This window comes from Nelumbo lutea, chromosome 1 (assembly GCF_056320005.1).
Source record: "Nelumbo lutea isolate HS-2025 chromosome 1, American lotus-T2T, whole genome shotgun sequence".
In the NCBI taxonomy this organism is placed as follows: Eukaryota; Viridiplantae; Streptophyta; class Magnoliopsida; order Proteales; family Nelumbonaceae; genus Nelumbo; species Nelumbo lutea.
Genome location: NC_142684.1, coordinates 74,292,229 through 74,311,483, shown reverse-complemented (window position 1 = coordinate 74,311,483; position 19,255 = coordinate 74,292,229). Strand labels below are relative to the sequence as shown.

General features: G+C 39.0%; 1 protein-coding gene across 1 annotated transcript in view; it reads left to right on the top strand.

Moving 5' to 3' along the window:
- The window catches only part of SS3 (starch synthase 3), an 86,843-nt gene that overhangs the window by 42,461 nt on the left and 25,127 nt on the right, over window positions 1-19,255 (top strand). Inside the window, exon 9 of the mRNA XM_088964561.1 lies at window positions 7,136-7,241. Within this exon, the coding sequence (XP_088820687.1) occupies window positions 7,136-7,241 (106 nt within the window). The remainder of the gene's footprint in view (window positions 1-7,135; window positions 7,242-19,255) is intronic.

Sequence of the window (19,255 nt, the reverse complement as noted above, 5' to 3'; positions counted from 1 at the left end):
CATCAGAGAGAGTGCATTCCCGATCATTACCCTTTGTCCGACAAAGTGGCTGATTCTGTCACTATGATCACCCACTCAGATGAATTCTCAAATTGCCCCAACATACCCAGGTTTTGATCCCCGCTAAGGATCTCACTGATTGGCATATCAAAGGCAGCCTGATCCAACACCTAGTGAAATGTCATAATCGAGTCTAGGGGTCAGGTGTAACTTTCCAGTTTTGCCCATCTATCTCCAAGGTCCAGGGCAATACTGGAAATCTGGTCCGGTTCAAGGATTCAAGTAATCCCATACTGCATGTGCCTCGGGTCTTACCCTGATGGCTGAGACAGGCCATCCCAACACTTGGTGGAACACCAGCATCAGCCTTGGCAGGATAAATCTCCCCAGACTTATCCAACGGCTGTGAACATTTAAAACTAACACGAGTCTCTATAAATGTCCAGTTTTAGGGTTTTACACAGAATTAAACCAAACAATATGAATCAAACATGCACTTTATTTATTTCCACTAAATAACAAAAGTACATCAAATCAGATTGAAGCTAAGGGCATACAAAACTGTCTAACAGTTAGTGTATGATTGAATGAAGATTATCAGTTAGAATGTAAGGGGCTTAGGGAGTGCAAGGAAAATGAGGGTGATTAAGGACCGCCTGAGGAGAGAGAGAGAGAGACCTGACATAGTGTTGTTACAAGAGACCAAATTAGCAAAGTTAGAGAGGAGATGGGTGAGAAGTGTGTGGAAATCTAGATGAGTGAATTGGACCTTAGTTCCGTCTTAAGGGGCTTTTGGAGGTTTAGTTATTATATGGAGAGAGGGTGTGGTGGAAATAGTAGAGAAGTTCATGGCAAGGTTTTCTGTGTTTGAAATTGAAAAATCTGGATGATGGTTTTACTTGGGTCTTAACTAATGTATACGAGCCAAATAATTATATAGAGAAATGAATTGTGGGAGGAATTGTATGGATTAAATGGACTATGGGATGGCCCTTGGTGTTTAGGGGGGTGGTTTCAATGTAATCAGATTTTGTAATGAGTCCAATAACTTTCGAGGTGTGGTTACAACAAGCATAAGAAAATTCAATGAATTCATCAATACTTGTGGGTTAAAAGAGATTTCCTTTCTACAAGCCAATTTCACTTGGTCCAACTTTTAGGAAAACCCACTTTGTTCCATACTGGACAAATTTCTTTTCAATGAAGGTTGGGGAAACCATTGGAGAGATTTGATGCTAGGGCTCTACCTAGAGTAACATCTGATCATTGCTCTATCAAGTTAGGCTCGAAGATCTTAGGATCAGGACCTTGCCCTTTTAGATTCAAAAACATGTGGTTGAATCACCCTGATTTTGTGTAGAAAGTGGAAGAATGGTGGAATGAAGACTTAGGAGGGGTCAAGTGGCTAGGAGTCAAATTTCATAAAAAACTAAAGAGGCTAAGGTCCCAAGATAAAAGAGTGGAATAAGGACCACTTTGGCATACTAGAGAAACAAAAGGCATCATTGCTAGCAAGGGTTAAGGAGCTTGATTTCAAAGAATCTCAAGGAACTTTGGATGAGCAAGGAAGAGGAATGAGAAGAAAGCTCAAGAGGATTTAGAAGAAGTTTTATTGAGAGAAGAGATATCCTGGAGGCAAAAGTCTAGACATAAATGGATAAAGGAAGGGGATGGGAATACAAAGTACTTTCATGTTTTAGCTAATGGAAGAAAGAGAAAGAACTTTATGGCAAAATTGGAAATTGAGGGTGAAGAGGTAACAAATCAGGAAGAAATTGCAAGGAGATTTGTGGTTCATTTTAAATCCCTGTTGAGAAATCCTTTGTATAACATATCTAGGGTGGAAGGAGTTGAGTGGCTAAGGTTATGCAAGGACATTGTCAGCTGGTTGGAGAGAGATTTTGAAGAAGAGGAGATAAAACAGGTAGTGTTCCTCATGGATAGATCAAAAGCCCCTGGTCCAGATGGTTTTACCATGGCTATCAAGACTGTTGGGATGTGGTGAAGGGAGACTTAGTTGGGGTCTTTAGGGAGTTTGTAGAAAGACATTTAGTTAGCCTAGGAGTCAATGCCACTTTCGTAGCCTTAATTCTGAAAAAGATAGATGTGGAACACCCTATGGATTTTAGGCCGATTAGCCTGGTGACTAGTATCTAGAAAATCTTGGCTAAAGTTTTGTCTTTGAGGCTTAAAGCAGTAATACCTCCTTTACAAGCTCAAGGGGCCTTTCTGCAAGGGAGACAAATTTTTGATCAAATACTAATTGCCAATGAACCTGTGGAGGAAATGAGGAGATCAGAGCAACAAGGTGTTGTTTGTAAATTGGATTTAGAAAAGGCATATGACTTAGTGGATTGGAGCTTCTTGATTGAGGTCCTGAGGAATTGTGGTTTTGGTGATAGGTGGTGCAATTGGACGAAGGGCTATATTAGTGGAGGATAGGAAGAAATAGAATCCTAGTGACCCATCTCCAATTTGCTAATGATATTATTATTTTTAGTGAAGGGGTCTCTAATTGAAAATAAATCTGGACAAGAGTTGCGTAGTAGGGATTAACTTAGATGAAGGGTTTATTGAGTCTGTGGCAAAGTGCTTAAGTTGTTATGTAGCTTCTTGGCCCTCGTCTTATCTTGGGCTTCCCCTAGGGGCTAATCTGAAAGAGAGCTGTTTTTGGATTCCAATCCTAGAGAAATTTGGAAAAAAGGCTAGAGTAACTTTGCTTAAAGCCACTCTAGCTGGTTTATTATCTCTTTGTGTTCAGGATACCCTCTAGGGAGGCAAAGAAATTGGAGAAATTAATGAGGGTGGGGAAGAGAAAAAGGATCAGTTAATAAGATGAGAGATAGTTTGTAACCTTGTAGGAGAAAAGAAGAGGGTGGGTTGGGGTTAGGGAATTTGTCTCTAAAGAATGTAGCTTTGTTAGGTAAGTGGTTGTGGAGATGGCCTTTGGAAAGAGAGAAGTTGTGGCATGAGGTAATAGCTAGTATTCATGGCTGTTTGGAGAACGGTTGGAATGCTGGAGTTTCTTGTCGGGCTACTTTGATCACTCCTTGGAAAGCAGTTCACAGTATCTTGCCCCTTTTTCTGAACTTTGTTAGGTATGATGCTTGTTTAGGGAATTCTGTTTAATTTTTGGAGATGTTCGGGTAGGTATTTCAGCTCTCAAGGACCTATTCCCTTCACTATACTCCTCCTTGTTTAAGCATAAGGTTATGTCCCACTTTCTTCCTTCCCTTTTTTCCTCTCTGGCTTTGAATTGGAATTTTGGCTTCCATAGGAGTTTAAGAGATGCTGAACTTGATGTTGTATTGGAACTTCTTCATGTCCTAAATAGTGTTTGTTTGGATCCTCTAAAGCCAGACAAGAGGATTTGGTCTCCCCACCCCAAAGGCTTCTTCACTTGTGCTTCATTCTTTAAGGCCCTTTGTTCTTCCCCTACTCAAGGTGTCTGTCCAGTTAAGGAGTTTTGGACTAGACCTATTCCTTCCTAAGGTTATTCTGTTCTACTGGGAAGTGCTTGATGGGAAGATCAATACATTAGACTGTTTGCAGAAGAAAAAGCCTTTCATGTAATTATCCCCTAACTAGTGTATTCTTTGCAAAGCTAATGGTGACGATTGCTTCCACTTACCAACTTCCTGCTCTTTTGCTGTTGTTATTTGGGATTAGATTTTTGTCTTGTTTGGATGTAGGTGGAACCGGCATTCAGATGTAAGTCTGCTTTTTGACCCGTCGACCTTTGTATGGCCCCACTAGAAGAGGGAGGACTATGTGGAAATGTATTAGAGCTGCTGCACTTTGGACAATTTGGGAAGAAAGAAATGCAAATCTTTCAAGAAAAGGAATGAAGTCTCTTACTTGACAAGGAATGTATCCTAACAAGGGCGATTAACTGGCTGAAAACTTTGAATTTTTTTTCTGCTGTGTTTCCTTTGATTACTTTTGGAGAAGTTGGTCAGCAGTGGCAAACAGCTCCTCTAGGAAAGAAAAGGTCATTGTAGATTGGACTCCGTCACCTCAACACTGGGTTACACTGAATTTTGGTGGTAGTAGTCAAGGAAATCCTGGCCCCTCAGGCATAGGAGGAGTTTTAAGAGATAAGACAACAACATCTTGGCCTTGTACTATGGTCCAGTGGGAATAGGAGATTTAGTCAAGGCTGAACTATTGGCAGCTCTACAAGGTATTCAGATAGCAAATCAAATAGGAGTGGCCCGAGTGGGGCATCTCCTAATTGAAAGAGATTCTGAGGTGGTTTTGGGCTGGTTAACAGACCTGAGCTCAGTAATTTGGTGCTACAAGGATTTCCTAAAGAAGGCATGCTGGTTAACAAGCAACATGAATGTTAGTTCATGTTGGGTGAGAAGGTCAGCAACTGATATGGTTGATAGTCTTGCTAAACAGGGGGTGTTGAGGGAACAACTGTATTGGCCAACCTTGTAATGATTTGGTTATAGTGTACTGTGGTTTCTTACATTTACTTTTACTTTCAAGAGAGGTCACACCTTTTGCCTCTCTTTGGGGTGTTGTAAGTTTGCTTACATTTTGGTAATGAAGTAACTTCCAATTATCAAAAAAAAAAAAAAAATCTACCACCCGAGAACACACTTGCATTCCTTTCTTGAGAGATGGTACTAAGAACTACAGCTCTTAAGCACCTCTACTCTGCCTCTAATGATGCTAGGTGGGAAAAAATAACTACCAAAGAGGATGCTGATTTCCTTAGGCAGCTTCATTCTCATACCAAACAAAGATAAGAAATGCTCCCAAATACCAATGACAAATAAACCGGAGAATAGCAGGTAATGGATAGACTCACCATAGCCTTTGAAACAACAAACATATGAGGTGAAAGATACCAAGAAAAGTAACTCCTATACATTATCTTGCAAGAAAGTACATAAACTTTCAACTGAAAACTCAAACCTTTTACCTGTTTAGGAGGGCTATTTGCAGCTTTTCATCTTTTATGAACTTTGAGGCATGGAAAGCTGAAGAGCAATATTTGGTGAAAATCATAGAATGCCAGAGATTGGCTCATATTAAGTTTCTTTTTGTAGTCTTGGCACAACTCTCTGTGCTTTTCCTTTTAAAGCCTTTTTCTGATAGGTCTTTTCCTTTTAAAACATTCCATACAATAATGTCATTTTCATTCTTCATTAAATTTTATTCCTTCTATGCCACCATTACCATTTTTTAATGAAAAAAGCATGGAAGTGCTTACCAAACATTGCTTGACTCTTTATTATTTAGAAGATCTTTTGTCCTTACAAACATGCATTGGAGGGGGGAGGGGCAGACCTAGCTAAATCAAGGTTTAAAATGTCGATGTCGATGGAAATGTCGCTTACCGAAATATAGGACATATGTAGGGAAATATTGTAAAAATTAGAGACATTGTGGAAATATGCAATGATATTTTGTAAAATGATGAAAGAAGCATTAATACATATTTCTAGACTATTATCTTATTCCCAACCATTATATAAAGCTAAGAAACTAAGATCGATAACAAATTACTAAATGATGATTCATTGATTTATTATGCATTTTGATGTTTTTACAAGGTTATCTGATATTTTCTTTTCTTATTTTTAATTCTGATTTATTATAAATTCCAATGTATTTATTTCATATTAGTAAATAGAAATGCATTTATTCTGATTTTTTAAATATTAAAGTTATAATACATTATATTTTATTATAAATTTAATAAACTGATTCTCCTTTTTGTAGTATTAAGATTATGATAAATTCTGATTTCTTATAAAACTTAATGAATTTATTATGATTTTTAATACTAAATTTATAATAAATTATGATTTAGTATAAAATTTAATAAAATTATTCTCATTTTTTTTATATTAAATTTAGAATATGAGTTATTATAAAGTTTAATAAACATTTTCTGATTTTAATAAATATTTTAAAAATACTAACTAGTTAATATTTTATTACTTGAAAAATATTTTATGTTTTATATTATAAAGTAATTAATTCATTCTTTTGTTTTTATTTTTTGTTAATTCTTTTTATAAATATTTTATTTGAAATATTAAATAAAAATTATTAATGGAATAATTTATATTAATATACTATATTATATTAATATAATATACTAATATATTATATTATTAATGTACATTAGTTGACATCCTGTCAACATAATAGGAAAAGCTGTCTTTTTTTTTTTTGGTTATTTGGACCGATTTGGTTGACATTTCCGAAATATAGGAAATGTCGACCGAAATAATGTAATTTTTATATTACCATCCATTTTCATGTCGATGAGCCTTGACATCGACATATGTCGTGTCACATTGGCGAAAATTCGCAACATTTGAAACCATGATCTAAATGGCTTTAGATGAGAAAGCACCAAACTAGGATGGTTGTGGGAGGAATGGAGAAGGGCATTGAAGAAGGAAGCTAGAGATAATAATCCTTGGGAATCATAGTCCAAATCATACCATCAAAACCAGATCAAACAAGGAGCATCCCTTACAACAGAAGAAGGCAGAATGAAGACACCTACATTCCCCATGGTCCACCAAGCCCCTTTTGGAAGCTGAAATTCCAAGAGATCCTACCATGAGATTCACATGCAGCAAATGCAGTTGGGTGTTTCCCACCATAAGTCCTCTTAGAATTTTCCTCCTTAGTAGAACTACCATGGTGGACAAATTTAAAGAAAGGAGGGGATGGAATGTATAGATTTCCAGAGTTAAGATGTCAAGCATGTCTAAAAACCTGCATCTGATCCATTTGGGTTGGTGCCATGGATTTATCTTTATTACATGATGCTCTTTATGACATACAAAAGGTTACTAGACTAGATAATAAATATATAAGCTTGGATCTGGGTAGAACACTGTAAAGGGATTTGGGGCTCGCAAATTTTTTATTTGTCTTTTACTTGGATGATTGGAACTCATCATTCAATTCTTGCTATAGAGATATGCCTGAGCTGAAATTAAATTTCCACAATAGCGATTCATATCTTTATCTTCTTATAGGTGTCTGGATATTTTTGTAGGAAATAATTTTATTTTTTGTTTTTTACCAATTAGTTTACATATTGTCTTTGGATTTTAGATAATGTATTAAATTTGTGACACACTTCTCTCTTGTGCAGATTATTTTCGGCAGGGTGCATATATGGATGTAGGAATGATGGGCAGAGATTTGGCTTCTTTTGCCATGCTGCGCTTGAGTTCCTTCTCCAAAGTGGATTTCATCCTGTGAGTAGCATAATCCTTTTAGGATGCTGTAATGGATATTCTCAATATTACTTTCAACTGGATTCTTTGTTTGCATAATGGTAAATAGAACTTGAGACACTATACATGGGCGTTAAAGATATCTTTATATATTGTTGGGCTCTTCTTGTTACAGTGGGCTCTAATGTACACTGTTTTTTTGGATGTTAGGTTCTTTAGAATCTGTTTTTTGGGTCCTTCTAGTCTCTGCCTCCCTTCAATGAATCTTTTATATCTTTCTTTTTACCTACTATAATGTTTTGTTAACTCATAAAAAATAGCCTTTTGTATGCAGTTGAAAATTGAAAGATGGCATAAATAATTTACTTTTATCATCATTGAAGCCATATTTTTTAGATGAGAAACAAAGAGAAAAATCTTTCAGGTGCCAACCCGAGTAACTCTACAAGCTCTTTAGGCAAGGTTTAAAATTTTGGTGGAAGTAGAAGAAAACACTGGGGGGCCTTTGAAGGATAGCAAGGCAGATAGTTTGAATTCTGGTGTTCCTGTTAATGGAGCTGAGGGGGAGAAAGACGAGTGAAGCAAGGACATCACATAACAGTGGAAGTTTCCAGGCAGCAAAGCAAGTGTTTGAGAAAAACACTGTCCTAGAGCTTGAAAGGGTTAATGAAATTCAGGAAAAAAGAAAGAAAGAATTACGTGGATCCCCCTAATGTGGTTAAAAGGTTTAGGCATAAAAAATTTAACAGATCTGTCCCAGTGACAAAGGTGTTTGCTAGACTGAAGGGGGGGGGGGTCTTTGGGGTTGGAATAAATAAAAGGATCAAGAAGACAAAATGAATTGACAAGAAAAAGGAGGTTGCTAACAATCTTGATGGAGGTTAGGGAAGGGTGTCTTTTGTTCCTTAGGGAGCAGGTGGTTCAGATAGTGAGTGAAAGCTGAAATGCTGTAGCCGAAGTAGCAGAAGAGAGAAGTAGACCAAGAGATGCTGAGAATGTCGAACTGAATAGCCCAGTCGATAGTACTATTATTTATATTAGAGTATAGTACAATGTTACAGAAAAAGATTGGAATGCCCCTGATTAGTGATGGGACACCCAGACAACTTAAAACACTTGTTATGAAATTATAGGCTGTAAATATGTAGTATTAGCCCAATTAGGAATAGCTTGACTATAGGAATTATTCTTTCTTTGATTTTCTTCCTATTTTAGTATTTACAGGGCTGTACGATTTTCTTCCTTTTTTGTATCTACAAGGCTGTTTGATTTTCTTCCTTTTTAGTATCTACAAGGCTGTATATATATGTACTATTTTCTCAATTGAAAGACATCAATTTCTTCCAATTATTGTTCTATCACATGGTATCAGAGCTGGAGACACCAATTCCAGTCTGAAACTAATTTATGGTTTTCTTCCCTTTGCTACCAAGTGAGCAGCTTTGAATTCTTTACGTTGCCCAAGTGAGCAGCAACTGCGATCTCTAGGTCACCCATTCTGAGTGACATCTGCATCTCACCGCCCCTACCAGTGGAAGCGGAATCCCAGATCGGCCTACCCACCTTCACCGGTCTCTTTTCTGATGATCGCCTCAACCTCGGTGTTACTCCTGTGGTGTTTGTTTGTCCATCACGAAAGTCTTTCCTCTGTGTTCTTTTCTTATATAGTTGATATTTTGGTGTTGCCAGTTGTGGTTTCTTATTTGGGTGTTGCATCTGCTGCCGATTCTATTTAAGTGTGTTTTATTGGCTTTGCTGGTTGTTAAAAGTTTATTTTTCTGTGTTTATGATGGCGGTTGAACAAAAGAACTTGGCTATGTCTATTGTTATCTCCATTCTGTCTAAAATCACTGAACAAAAACTAAACGGAATTAGTTATTTAGACTGGAGTAAGACTGTTCGTTTGTATTTACGGAGTATCTCTAAGGACAACCATCTGACTAAGGACCCTCCTACTGATAAGACCTGCACTGAATGGCTAAGGATTGATGCTCAATTGTTTTTGCAAATCTGCAATTCTATTGAGAATGAGTACGTTGGTCATGTCTTTCACTGTGCGTTTGTAAAAGAACTAATGGAATATTTGGCTTTTCTGTTCTCTGGTAAAGAAAATATTTCCCGTATTTTTTATGTTTGCAAGACATTTTATCGGGCTGAACAACATGATCAGTCTCTTCAGACCTATTTCATGAATTTCAAACGCACTTATGAGGAATTGGATGCCTTGTTACCTTTCAGTACTGATATCAAAGTTCAGCAGACTCGACATGAACAAATGTGCTATTATGAGTTTTCTAGCTGGCCTTAATCCTCAATTTGATGGTGCTAAGTCACTGATTCTATCTAATCCTGAGATTACCTCTTTAAAAGAGGTCTTTACTAGGGTCCTTCGTACAGATACTGGTTCCCATACCTCACCTATACAACAACCTAGTGCACTTGTCAGTCAGAATAGTGGATCAACTGGCCGGTCTTGTTCTCAGAATATTAGCAGAGGTGGTAGTAATAGTGGTCGGAATACTAGAACTCAGGCCACAGGAGGAGTAGTTTGCTACCATTGTCATGAACCATGACACACTAAAAGGACTTTCCAGAAATTGCTAAAGAAAAATTAGAAGTCTTCTGGGTCTCGGTCAGCTCATGTTGTAACTACGAGTGATGCTCCTCATCGATCGTCAGATCAGACCATTACAATTTCTGCAGATGAGTATGCGAAATTTACCCAGTATCAAGAGGCATTAAAGAATTCCTCTCAGTCCATCATTGTCCTTGTTGAGTCAGGTAAAACCAATACATGTCTTATTTCTTCTTCCTTTCAGTGGGTCATTGATTTTGGTGCAACAGATCATATGACAGGTAATCCTAGTCTCTTTTCCACTTTCCAATCAGTCTCTTTTCCACTTTCCTATCACACACTTTTCCTTCTTCAGTCACCTTAGCAGATGGTTCTATTTCTTCTGTCCTTGGTTCTGGCACTATTAATCCCACACCAACACTTTCTTTGTCATCCGTATTGAGTTTACCAAAATTTTCTTTTAATTTGGTATCTGTTAGCAAACTCACTCGTACTCTTAACTGTTGTATCTCATTCTTTCATGATCATTGTTTGTTTCAGGATCTTATGACGAAGAGGATTATTGGTAAAGGACGAGAATCAGGAGGTCTGTACATTTTGGATACCCAGGAACCTCAGACCATTGCCTGTTCCAGTACTTTATCTCCTTTTGAAGCTCATTGTTGGTTGGGGCATCCATCTTTACCTTTGTTAAAGAAGTTATCTCCTCAGTTTCATGATGTATCTTATTTAGATTGTGAGTCTTGTCACTTTGCAAAACATCATCGTTTATTGTCTGTTTCTCGAGTTAATAAAAGGGCTAGTCATGCTTTTGAGTTAGTACATTCAGATGTTTGGGAACCTTATCCTATTATGTTTAATACTGGATTTCGATATTTTGTTACCTTTGTGGATGATTTTTCTTATATGACTTGGCTTTATTTAATGAAATCTCGTTCTGAGTTGCTTTCACATTTTAAAACCTTTTGTGCTGAAATAAAAACCTAGTTTGATGTGTCTATACAAACATTGCAAAGTGATAATGCCAAAGAATATTTCTCTGATTCCTTCCAGACTTACATGGCTCAGAATGAAATTCTCCATCAATCATTTTGTGTTGATACTCCATCTCAAAATGGAGTGGCTGAGAGAAAAAATAGACATCTTTTTGAAATTGCCAGGGCTCTTTTCCTAAATAGTTTTGGGATGATGCTATTTCTACAACGTGTTTTTTGATTAATCGCATGCCTTCCATTGTTCTAAATGATCAGATCCCTTATAAGATTCTGTTTCCTAATAAATCTGTGTTTCCTGTTGAACCTCGTATCTTTGGATGTTCTTGTTTTGTTCGTGATGTTCGTCCGCAGGTTTCCAAATTGGACCCCAAGTCATTAAAATGTGTCTTCCTGGGATGCTCTTGTCTCCAAAAAGGGTACTAGTGTTTTTCTCATCTCTCTTGAATGGGTATCTTGTGTCAGTTGATGTTACATTCCATCTACACCTGTGTGTCCACAAGAGGATGATGATCTACTAGTATATCATATCATCGGTCCAGATGCTAGTGTTGTTCCAATACCCCCACCACCACCTTCTCAATCAAAACTACCTATTACTCAAGTCTATTCTCGACGACCTAATCCTTCTGTGACAAGTCCGACACTGGTCTCTTCTTCGTCATCGGATCCAATGCCCAGTGATATTGATCTACCTATTGCTCTTCGGAAAGGTAAACGTCAGTGTACTTATCCAATTTCCTCTTATGTTACCTATGATCGTTTGTCCTTTACTTCTTGTTCGTTTGTTGCCTCTCTTGATTCTGTAGGGATTCCCAAAACTGTTCACCAGGCTTTATCCCATCCTGGGTGGTGTGATGCCATGCTTGAGGAAATGAATGCCTTGACTGAGAATGGTACTTGGGATCTGATCAATTTACCTGTTGGTAAGAAAGCGGTTGGATGCAAGTGGGTCTTTAAAGTCAAATTTAATTCTGATGGATCAGTGGCTCGCCTGGTGGCCAAAGGCTATGCACAGACATATGGAATGGACTATTTTGATACTTTCTCCCCTGTGGAAAAATTGACTTCAATTCGATTATTTATTTCTTTGGCAGCTACATATGATTGGCCACTTTACCAGCTTGATATTAAAAATGCTTTCTTGCATGGAGTTCTTTAGGAGGAGGTTTATATGGAGCAACCACCTGGGTTTGTTGCTCAGGGGGAGTCTGGGAAGGTTTGTTGTCTTCGAAAATCACTGTACGGACTAAAACAGAGTCCTCGAGCTTGGTTTGGAAAATTCAGTTAGGCAGTAGAGAGGTTTGGGATGAGGAAGTGCAAATCTGACCATACTGCTTTCTATAAGCAGTCCACATTGGGCATCATTGTACTTGTTGTATATGTAGACGATATTGTTATCACTGGGAGTGACACGAAGGGAATCTCATCCTTGAAATCCTTCTTGCAGAGCCAGTTCAATACTAAAGATTTGGGGCACCTAAAATACTTCTTGGGGATTGAGGTGGCAAGGAGTAAAAGAGGCATTTTCCTGTCTCTGAGGAAGTATGTTTTGGACCTGTTAATAGAAACTGGGAAACTGGGAGTCAAACCATGCAGTACTCCAATGCTTCCTAACCAGCAATTCACAAAGGATGGAGATGCTTTTGATGATCCTGAACGATATAGAAGATTAGTTGGAAAGTTGAACTATCTCACAGTGACTCGTCCTGACATTGCTTACTCAGTTAGTATTGTAAGTCAATTTATGTCCTCTCCTACAGTGCATCATTGGGAAGCCTTAGAACGAATCTTGTGTTACTTGAAAGGAGCTCCTAGATGGGGGATACTGTATCGGAATCATGGTCACAGTAATATTGAGTGTTTTTCTGATGCGGACTGGGCAAGTTCCAAGATTGATCGAAGGTCCATCACTGGCTATTGTGTTTTTGTTGGTGGTAATCTGGTTTTGTGGAAGAGTAAGAAGCAAAATGTGGTGTCGCGATCTAGTGCAGAATTTGAGTATAGAGTAATGGCACAAGCTTCGTGTGAGGTTATGTGGATTTCTCAACTCTTAACTGAGGTTGGTCTTAAAGTCACAGTTCCAGTGAAGCTATGGTGCGATAATCAAGCTGCGATTCATATTGCTTCGAATCTAGTTTTTCATGAACGAACTAAACATATAGAGATAAGACTGTCATTTCGTTCGTGAGAAAATTCAACAAAACTTGATCTCTACAGCATATGTGAAGATTGGAGAGCAGTCTGTAAATATGTAGTATTAGCCCAATTAGGAATAGCTGGGCATGATTGACATCTATGCTCCATCTTGAGGGGGAGTGTTACGAAATTATAGGCTGTAAATATGTAGTATTAGCCCAATTAGGAATAGCTTGATTATAGGAATTATTCTTTCTTTGATTTTCTTCCTATTTTAGTATCTACAAGGCTGTATGATTTTCTTCATTTTTTGTATCTGCAAGGTTGTGTGATTTTCTTCCTTTTTGTATCTGCAAGGCTGTGTGATTTTCTTCCTTTTTGTATCTGCAAGGCTGTATGATTTTCTTCCTTTTTAGTATCTACAAGGCTGTATATATATGTACTATTTTCTCAATTGAAAGACATCAATTTCTTCCAATTATTGTTCTATCACAACACTTAACAAGCTTAGGCCCATTAACACAGGCCTAGTACTTAATAACTTAAACTCAAATACAGGCTAATAAGAACTCTTATCAACCGAACCATCAATACATAAAAAACCTTCAACGTAACACTCCCCCTCAAGCTAAGCATGGATGCCAATCATGTTTAGCTTGCCAAGAAGGTCCATGATCTTTGCTGCAACTAACCCTTTAGTCAGTACATCTGCAATTTGCATATCGGATGGAGTGTAAGGAATGCAGAGTTCTCCCGAGACTATTCTCTCTCTAACAAAATGTCGATCAATCTCAATATGTTTTGTCTTGTCATGTTGCACGGGGTTATTTGCAATGTTGATGGCAGCCTTGTTGTCACAATACAGTCTGAGAGGACCCTCAGCTTTAATACCAAGCTCATTAAGAAGGGTCTTGAGCCATAGGAGTTCGGCAACCCCGTGAGCCATAGCTCGATATTCTGCTTCTGCACTTGATCTAGCAACTACATTCTGCTTCTTACTGCGCCATGTGACCAGGTTCCCTCCCACAAATGTACAATATCTTGAAGTTGATTTTTTGTCTCCAATAGATCCAGCCCAATCTGCATCAGTATAAGCTTCAATTTCAATTCTATTGTTTTTCCTAAATAGAGTTTCCTTTCCTGGGCAAGTCTTCAAGTACCTGAGAATCCTTTCAACTGCTTTCATACGAGGGATCTTTGGAGAGTGCATGAATTGACTGACAACATGCACATCATAAGCAATATCTGGTCGAGTGAGGTATAAGTATATCAGTTTCCCTACCAATTTTTGGTATCTCTCTCTATCACAATAGTCCTCTCCTACTGATTCCTGTAGGCCATGATTCTGTTCTATTGGAGTATCTGCTGGCCTACACCCTATCATGCCTATTTCCTCTAGGAGGTCAAGAACATACTTCCGTTGACATATGTAGATTCCTTCTCTTGACCTAGCAACTTCAATCCCAAGAAAGTATCTCAAATGGCCCAAGTTTTTGATCTCAAATTCCGAAGTTAAAAACTCCTTCAGTCTTTTTATCTCATCCAAGTTATTCCTAGTAATTACCATATCATCCACATAAACAATGAGTGTCGTGAGTTTGCTATCCTGTCTCCTTATGAACAAGGTATGGTCTGCACCACTCTAAGTGTACCCCGACTTTCTTCATGGCCTCACAAAGCCTCTCAAACCATGCACAGGGAGATTGCTTCAACCCATATAATGCTTTTCTCAGTTTGCACACCTTTCTACCAAAGTCAGCCTAGTGGAGGTTTCATAAATACCTCTTCATGAAGGTCACCATTTAGGAAGGCATTCTTCACATCCAGTTGATGAAGTTCCCATGAAAAATTTGCTGCTAGTGACAGTAGAACCTGAATTGTGTTGAGCTTTGCTACTGGGCAAATGTTTCTTTGTAGTCAATCCCTTCTTTTTGAGTAAACCCCTTTGCCACAAATCTGGCCTTGTACCTTTCAATGGACCTGTCCTCCCTGTGCTTACAGTAAACACCCACTTGCACCCAACAATGCTCTTCCCCTATAGCAGATCCACTAATTCCCAAGTTCTTGCTTTCATTAGGGCTTTCATCTCTTCATTCATAGCTCATTTCCACCTTGGATCAGACACAACCTCTGAGTACCTAGAAGGAACACGCACAGAGGGAAGAGCAGACACAAAGGAGTGATAGGCAGGAGATAAATGTGAGTAAGAAACAAAATCAGCAATGGGGTGTCGGGTGGTGCAAGAGCGGATAGGCTTATGGAGAGCAATAGGGAGATTCAAATCAGAAGTATGTGAGTTGGAATTACCTTGGATTGTAGAGACAGATTGATCCAAGTCCAACTGGTTGTTGTCATGAGGTTGAGGGCCCCTTTTTCTTCTGTTGTATGTGAGTATCTCTTTCTGTTGCCTACTGGAGCCTTCAGGAGCATCTGCAGCATCATGAGAGGTAACCGGCACAGTGGGAGTCTCACTGGGTTGACTCGGAATGCCACAACAAGGAGTAGAAGAAGAAGATGGAAGACCTGAGGCAGATAGGGGAACAAAAAAGGAGGGAGAATGAGAATCCTCTTCCACCCCACTAGTCTCCCCCTGAAGAGGATTCTGAGAAGACTGAAAATAGGGTTGAGACTCAAAGAAGACTACATCTCTGGTAACATACTTTCTCTTGGAGATAGGGTCATAACACTTGTAACCCTTTTGTGTAGGAAAGTACCCCAAGAATATTCCCTTTGTAGCCTTAGGATCCAGCTTGGTCTTCTTTGGATCCTTCACATGTATGAAACATATACAGCCAAAGACCCGAGGAGGAAGGGGAAAGTCTGGAAGAGTGGGACACAAAACAGAGAAAGGGGTTTTCATACCCAACACCTTAGATGGCATCCGATCTATCAGATATGAGGCAGTAAGTACAGCTTGAGACTAGTATTGCCTGGGGACTTTGTGTTGGAATAGTAAGGCTCGAGATGTCTCCAATAGATGTCTATTCTTGCACTCAGCAACCCCATTCTGCTGAGGGGTATTAGCACAAGATGATTGATGTAATAGCTAGCATCTTCCATGAATAAGTTCAAGGATTTTTCAAAATATTCAGCAGCATTATCTGACCTGAATTGCTTAATCTTCTTATTAAACTGCATTTCAATCATCTTGCAAAATGCCATAGTTATCCATGGTATTTCATCCCGTCCTTTTAATAGGTAGATCCATGTACATCGAGAGTAGTGGTCAATAAAACTGATAAAGTAACGGAAGCCATCAATAGAAACAAGGGGTGAAGGGCCCCAGACATCAGAGTGAACCAAATCAAAATGAGCACAAATTTCATTACTGGAACTTGGATAAACAGTTATACATTGTTTTGACATTTGACATACTTCATAGATTAGACTCTGACTTGAAATGCCCTTAAACAATTTCGGAAACAACATTTCTAATGAAGAGAAAGACACATGACCTAGCCTAGCATGCCAAAGATGCAACCTAGCTATTGACTTCACACTCTCCGGACTACTAGCAGCAGATGTTTGTAAGGCTGAACCGATGTCTACATCAAAATAGTAGAGGCCTCCATACTCATGACCGCTCCCAATCGTTCTCCTTGTCAATCTGTCCTGGAAGACAATGGGTAGGAAAAAAAGTTATACTACAATTCAAATTTTTGGTAAGTTTTGAAACAGACAAAAGATTTGAGGTAAGACTGGGAACATGTAGAACTGATTTAAGAGAGAGGTCCTTGCTTAGGTCAACCACCCCCTTTCCAGAGATGGTGGAGAAAGACCCGTCAACAACTCTCATCTTATCCTGACCAGACAACAAATGATATGAAAAGAATAGGGAGGACATATGTGTCATGTGGTCAGTTGCACTGGAATCAATAATCCAAGAAGTAGAGTCAATAGAGCTAGTGGCACTGAAGGCAGAGACTGTACTTGATCTGGCAAGAGAGGTGGATGCCTGGCTAAGGACCTCTACCTCACTAGCAGTGAAGCCCAAAGCACCAGTTCCAGAGGAATCAACAACCTGTCCCATAGGAGAAGAAGACACTGTTGGTATATTCTGTGAGTTGTCACCATTGTAGCTGGTGACAAGATTCCCATTTGTCGCATGACCCTTCTGTTGTTTCTTGTCTTTTCTTAATGTAGCTGGCTACAGGTGAGGATACAGAACCCAACACTTTTCTTTTACATGTGTCACCACCACAATGAGTGCACTTGAGGTGCTTATTGTCTGGATGTCTGTTTCCCTTAATAGAAACCAGGGCTGAATGTTCTCCAAATTGTTTTTGAGTCTTAGAGTCAACTTGCATCTCCTTTCTCTTGACTTCTTCATTCCTCATCAGATAATAAACATGGTGTAACTCGGGCAGTTCATCTCTTCCCAGAATTTGTGACCTTATGCCCTCATACACTGGGTCCAGACCAGCCAAGAACTTGAAGGCTCTGCTTTCTTCAATCTGCTTATCATGTCTCTCCTTGCCCCTGGCATTTTCCCAACCTAATATCAAGTGATGGTCAAGTTCTTCCCAAAGACCTTCCAGAGTTGCAAAGTATGTGGCAACTGTCATATCACCTTGCCTTAAGGCATCAATGTCTTGATTCAATCTGTAGATTTTAGCATTGTTTTTCTTCTGTCCATAGGACTTAGACACCTTTTCCCAAATCTTGGCTGCTGTAGGAAAGTGACGAACAGTCCTGGCATCCCGAGGAGTCATAGAGGCAAGCAACTAGGACATAACTGTGGCCTTCTCCTTGCGCCACACAGCATACTCTGTATTGCCAACCTCAGGTTCCTTCTTGCTCCCATCTAGGTAGCTTGTGAGATCACGGGAAGTAATAAACAGCATTGCGGAAATTGACCACTCCCTGAAGTTGTATTCATCCAGTAGCACACTTGTAATCTGCAAGCTGTGCAGATTAGGGTTTTCCAGATTTGAAGACCTTGCCGCAGGTCTGTTATCCCTAGAAGAAACCTCTCCGGATACTGAAGACATCTTGACTGCAGCCTCTGTGTAGATGGCACTGATTAAGACTAGCCGAAGCAGTTCTGAAGGTTCTGAACCAGTTTTGAGGTAGGTTTTGATTAGCCGAAGTGATCTCAACAGGTTCTGAAGTAGTTCTGAAGCAGGTTCTGAAGCAGGTTCTGATTAGCCGAAGTGATCACAACAAGTTTTGACAGCTTTCAACACAGTTTCAGACTTGCCGAGACTGTCACAGTTCTGAAGCAGTTCAGTTACAACAGCAAGTGAGGTGTTCTGGGCTAGTAACCGACTTGGAACTAAGGGCTCTCCACTATTGTGCTATGCAGACTCCACTTGAACTTCGAGTACTGCAACTGTAAAGAGAGTGTCCCTCCTTACGGCCAATACTAGGACTGCTGAAATCAGTCCTCAACTAGTTTGTCCTTTATAGACCTCTCTTAGCAGCCGAATAGCTACTAACTACTAGAAACAGTCTAGTAGGACATCGGCTTCTAGGTCTTACTTCCCTTGCGCCCTACAACCAAGAGAAACCCTAAGTTCGGACCTTGTGTTCTCCTGCAACCCTAGGGTTTCACAGCAGCAACCAAGATGAAAAAAGAAGAAAGACAGCAGGAGAGAGGAGATGGAGTCGGCTGTAACCAGGAAGGTGCTCAATGCTCTGATACCATGAAAGCTGAAATGTTGTAGCCGAAGTAGTAGAAGAGAGGAGACCAAGAGATGCTGAGAATGTCGAACTGAATGGCCTAGTCGACAGTACTATTATTTATATTAGAGTATAGTACAATGTTACAGAAAAGGACTGGAATGCCCCTAATTAGTGACGGGACACCTAGATAACTTAAAACACTAAACAAGCTTAGGCCCATTAACACAGGCCCAGTACATAATAACTTAAACTCAAATACAGGCTAATAAGAACTCTTATCAGCCGAACCATCAATACATAAAAAACCTTCAACCTAACAGTGAGGTTTCTCCGGTCTGATCTTTGGAAGGCGAGTTAGGGGTCTTCCTCGGAGTTTTATTGTTTTATTTTTTGTTGTTTGGGAGTGGTGTGGGGTGTTTCGAGTTCTACATGATAGATGTCTTTTGGGCCTCAGTTGTTTTGTTCCATTTTGGGGTGATGCCTTATCACCATTTGTGTTCTTCTCTTTCTACTTAGTTAATAAATTTGTTTTCTTTATTTATCTTCAAAAAAATATATTGGTGGCAGGTAAAGTATTGAATCATATTAAAAACAAGAAGATAATATACTATAGCCCATTTACACCCCAAAAATGACAATTCAAAGATTCTTTTAGCAAGAAATTAGCATGAAAACAATGTTACGCTATAAAAAATATGTTGATA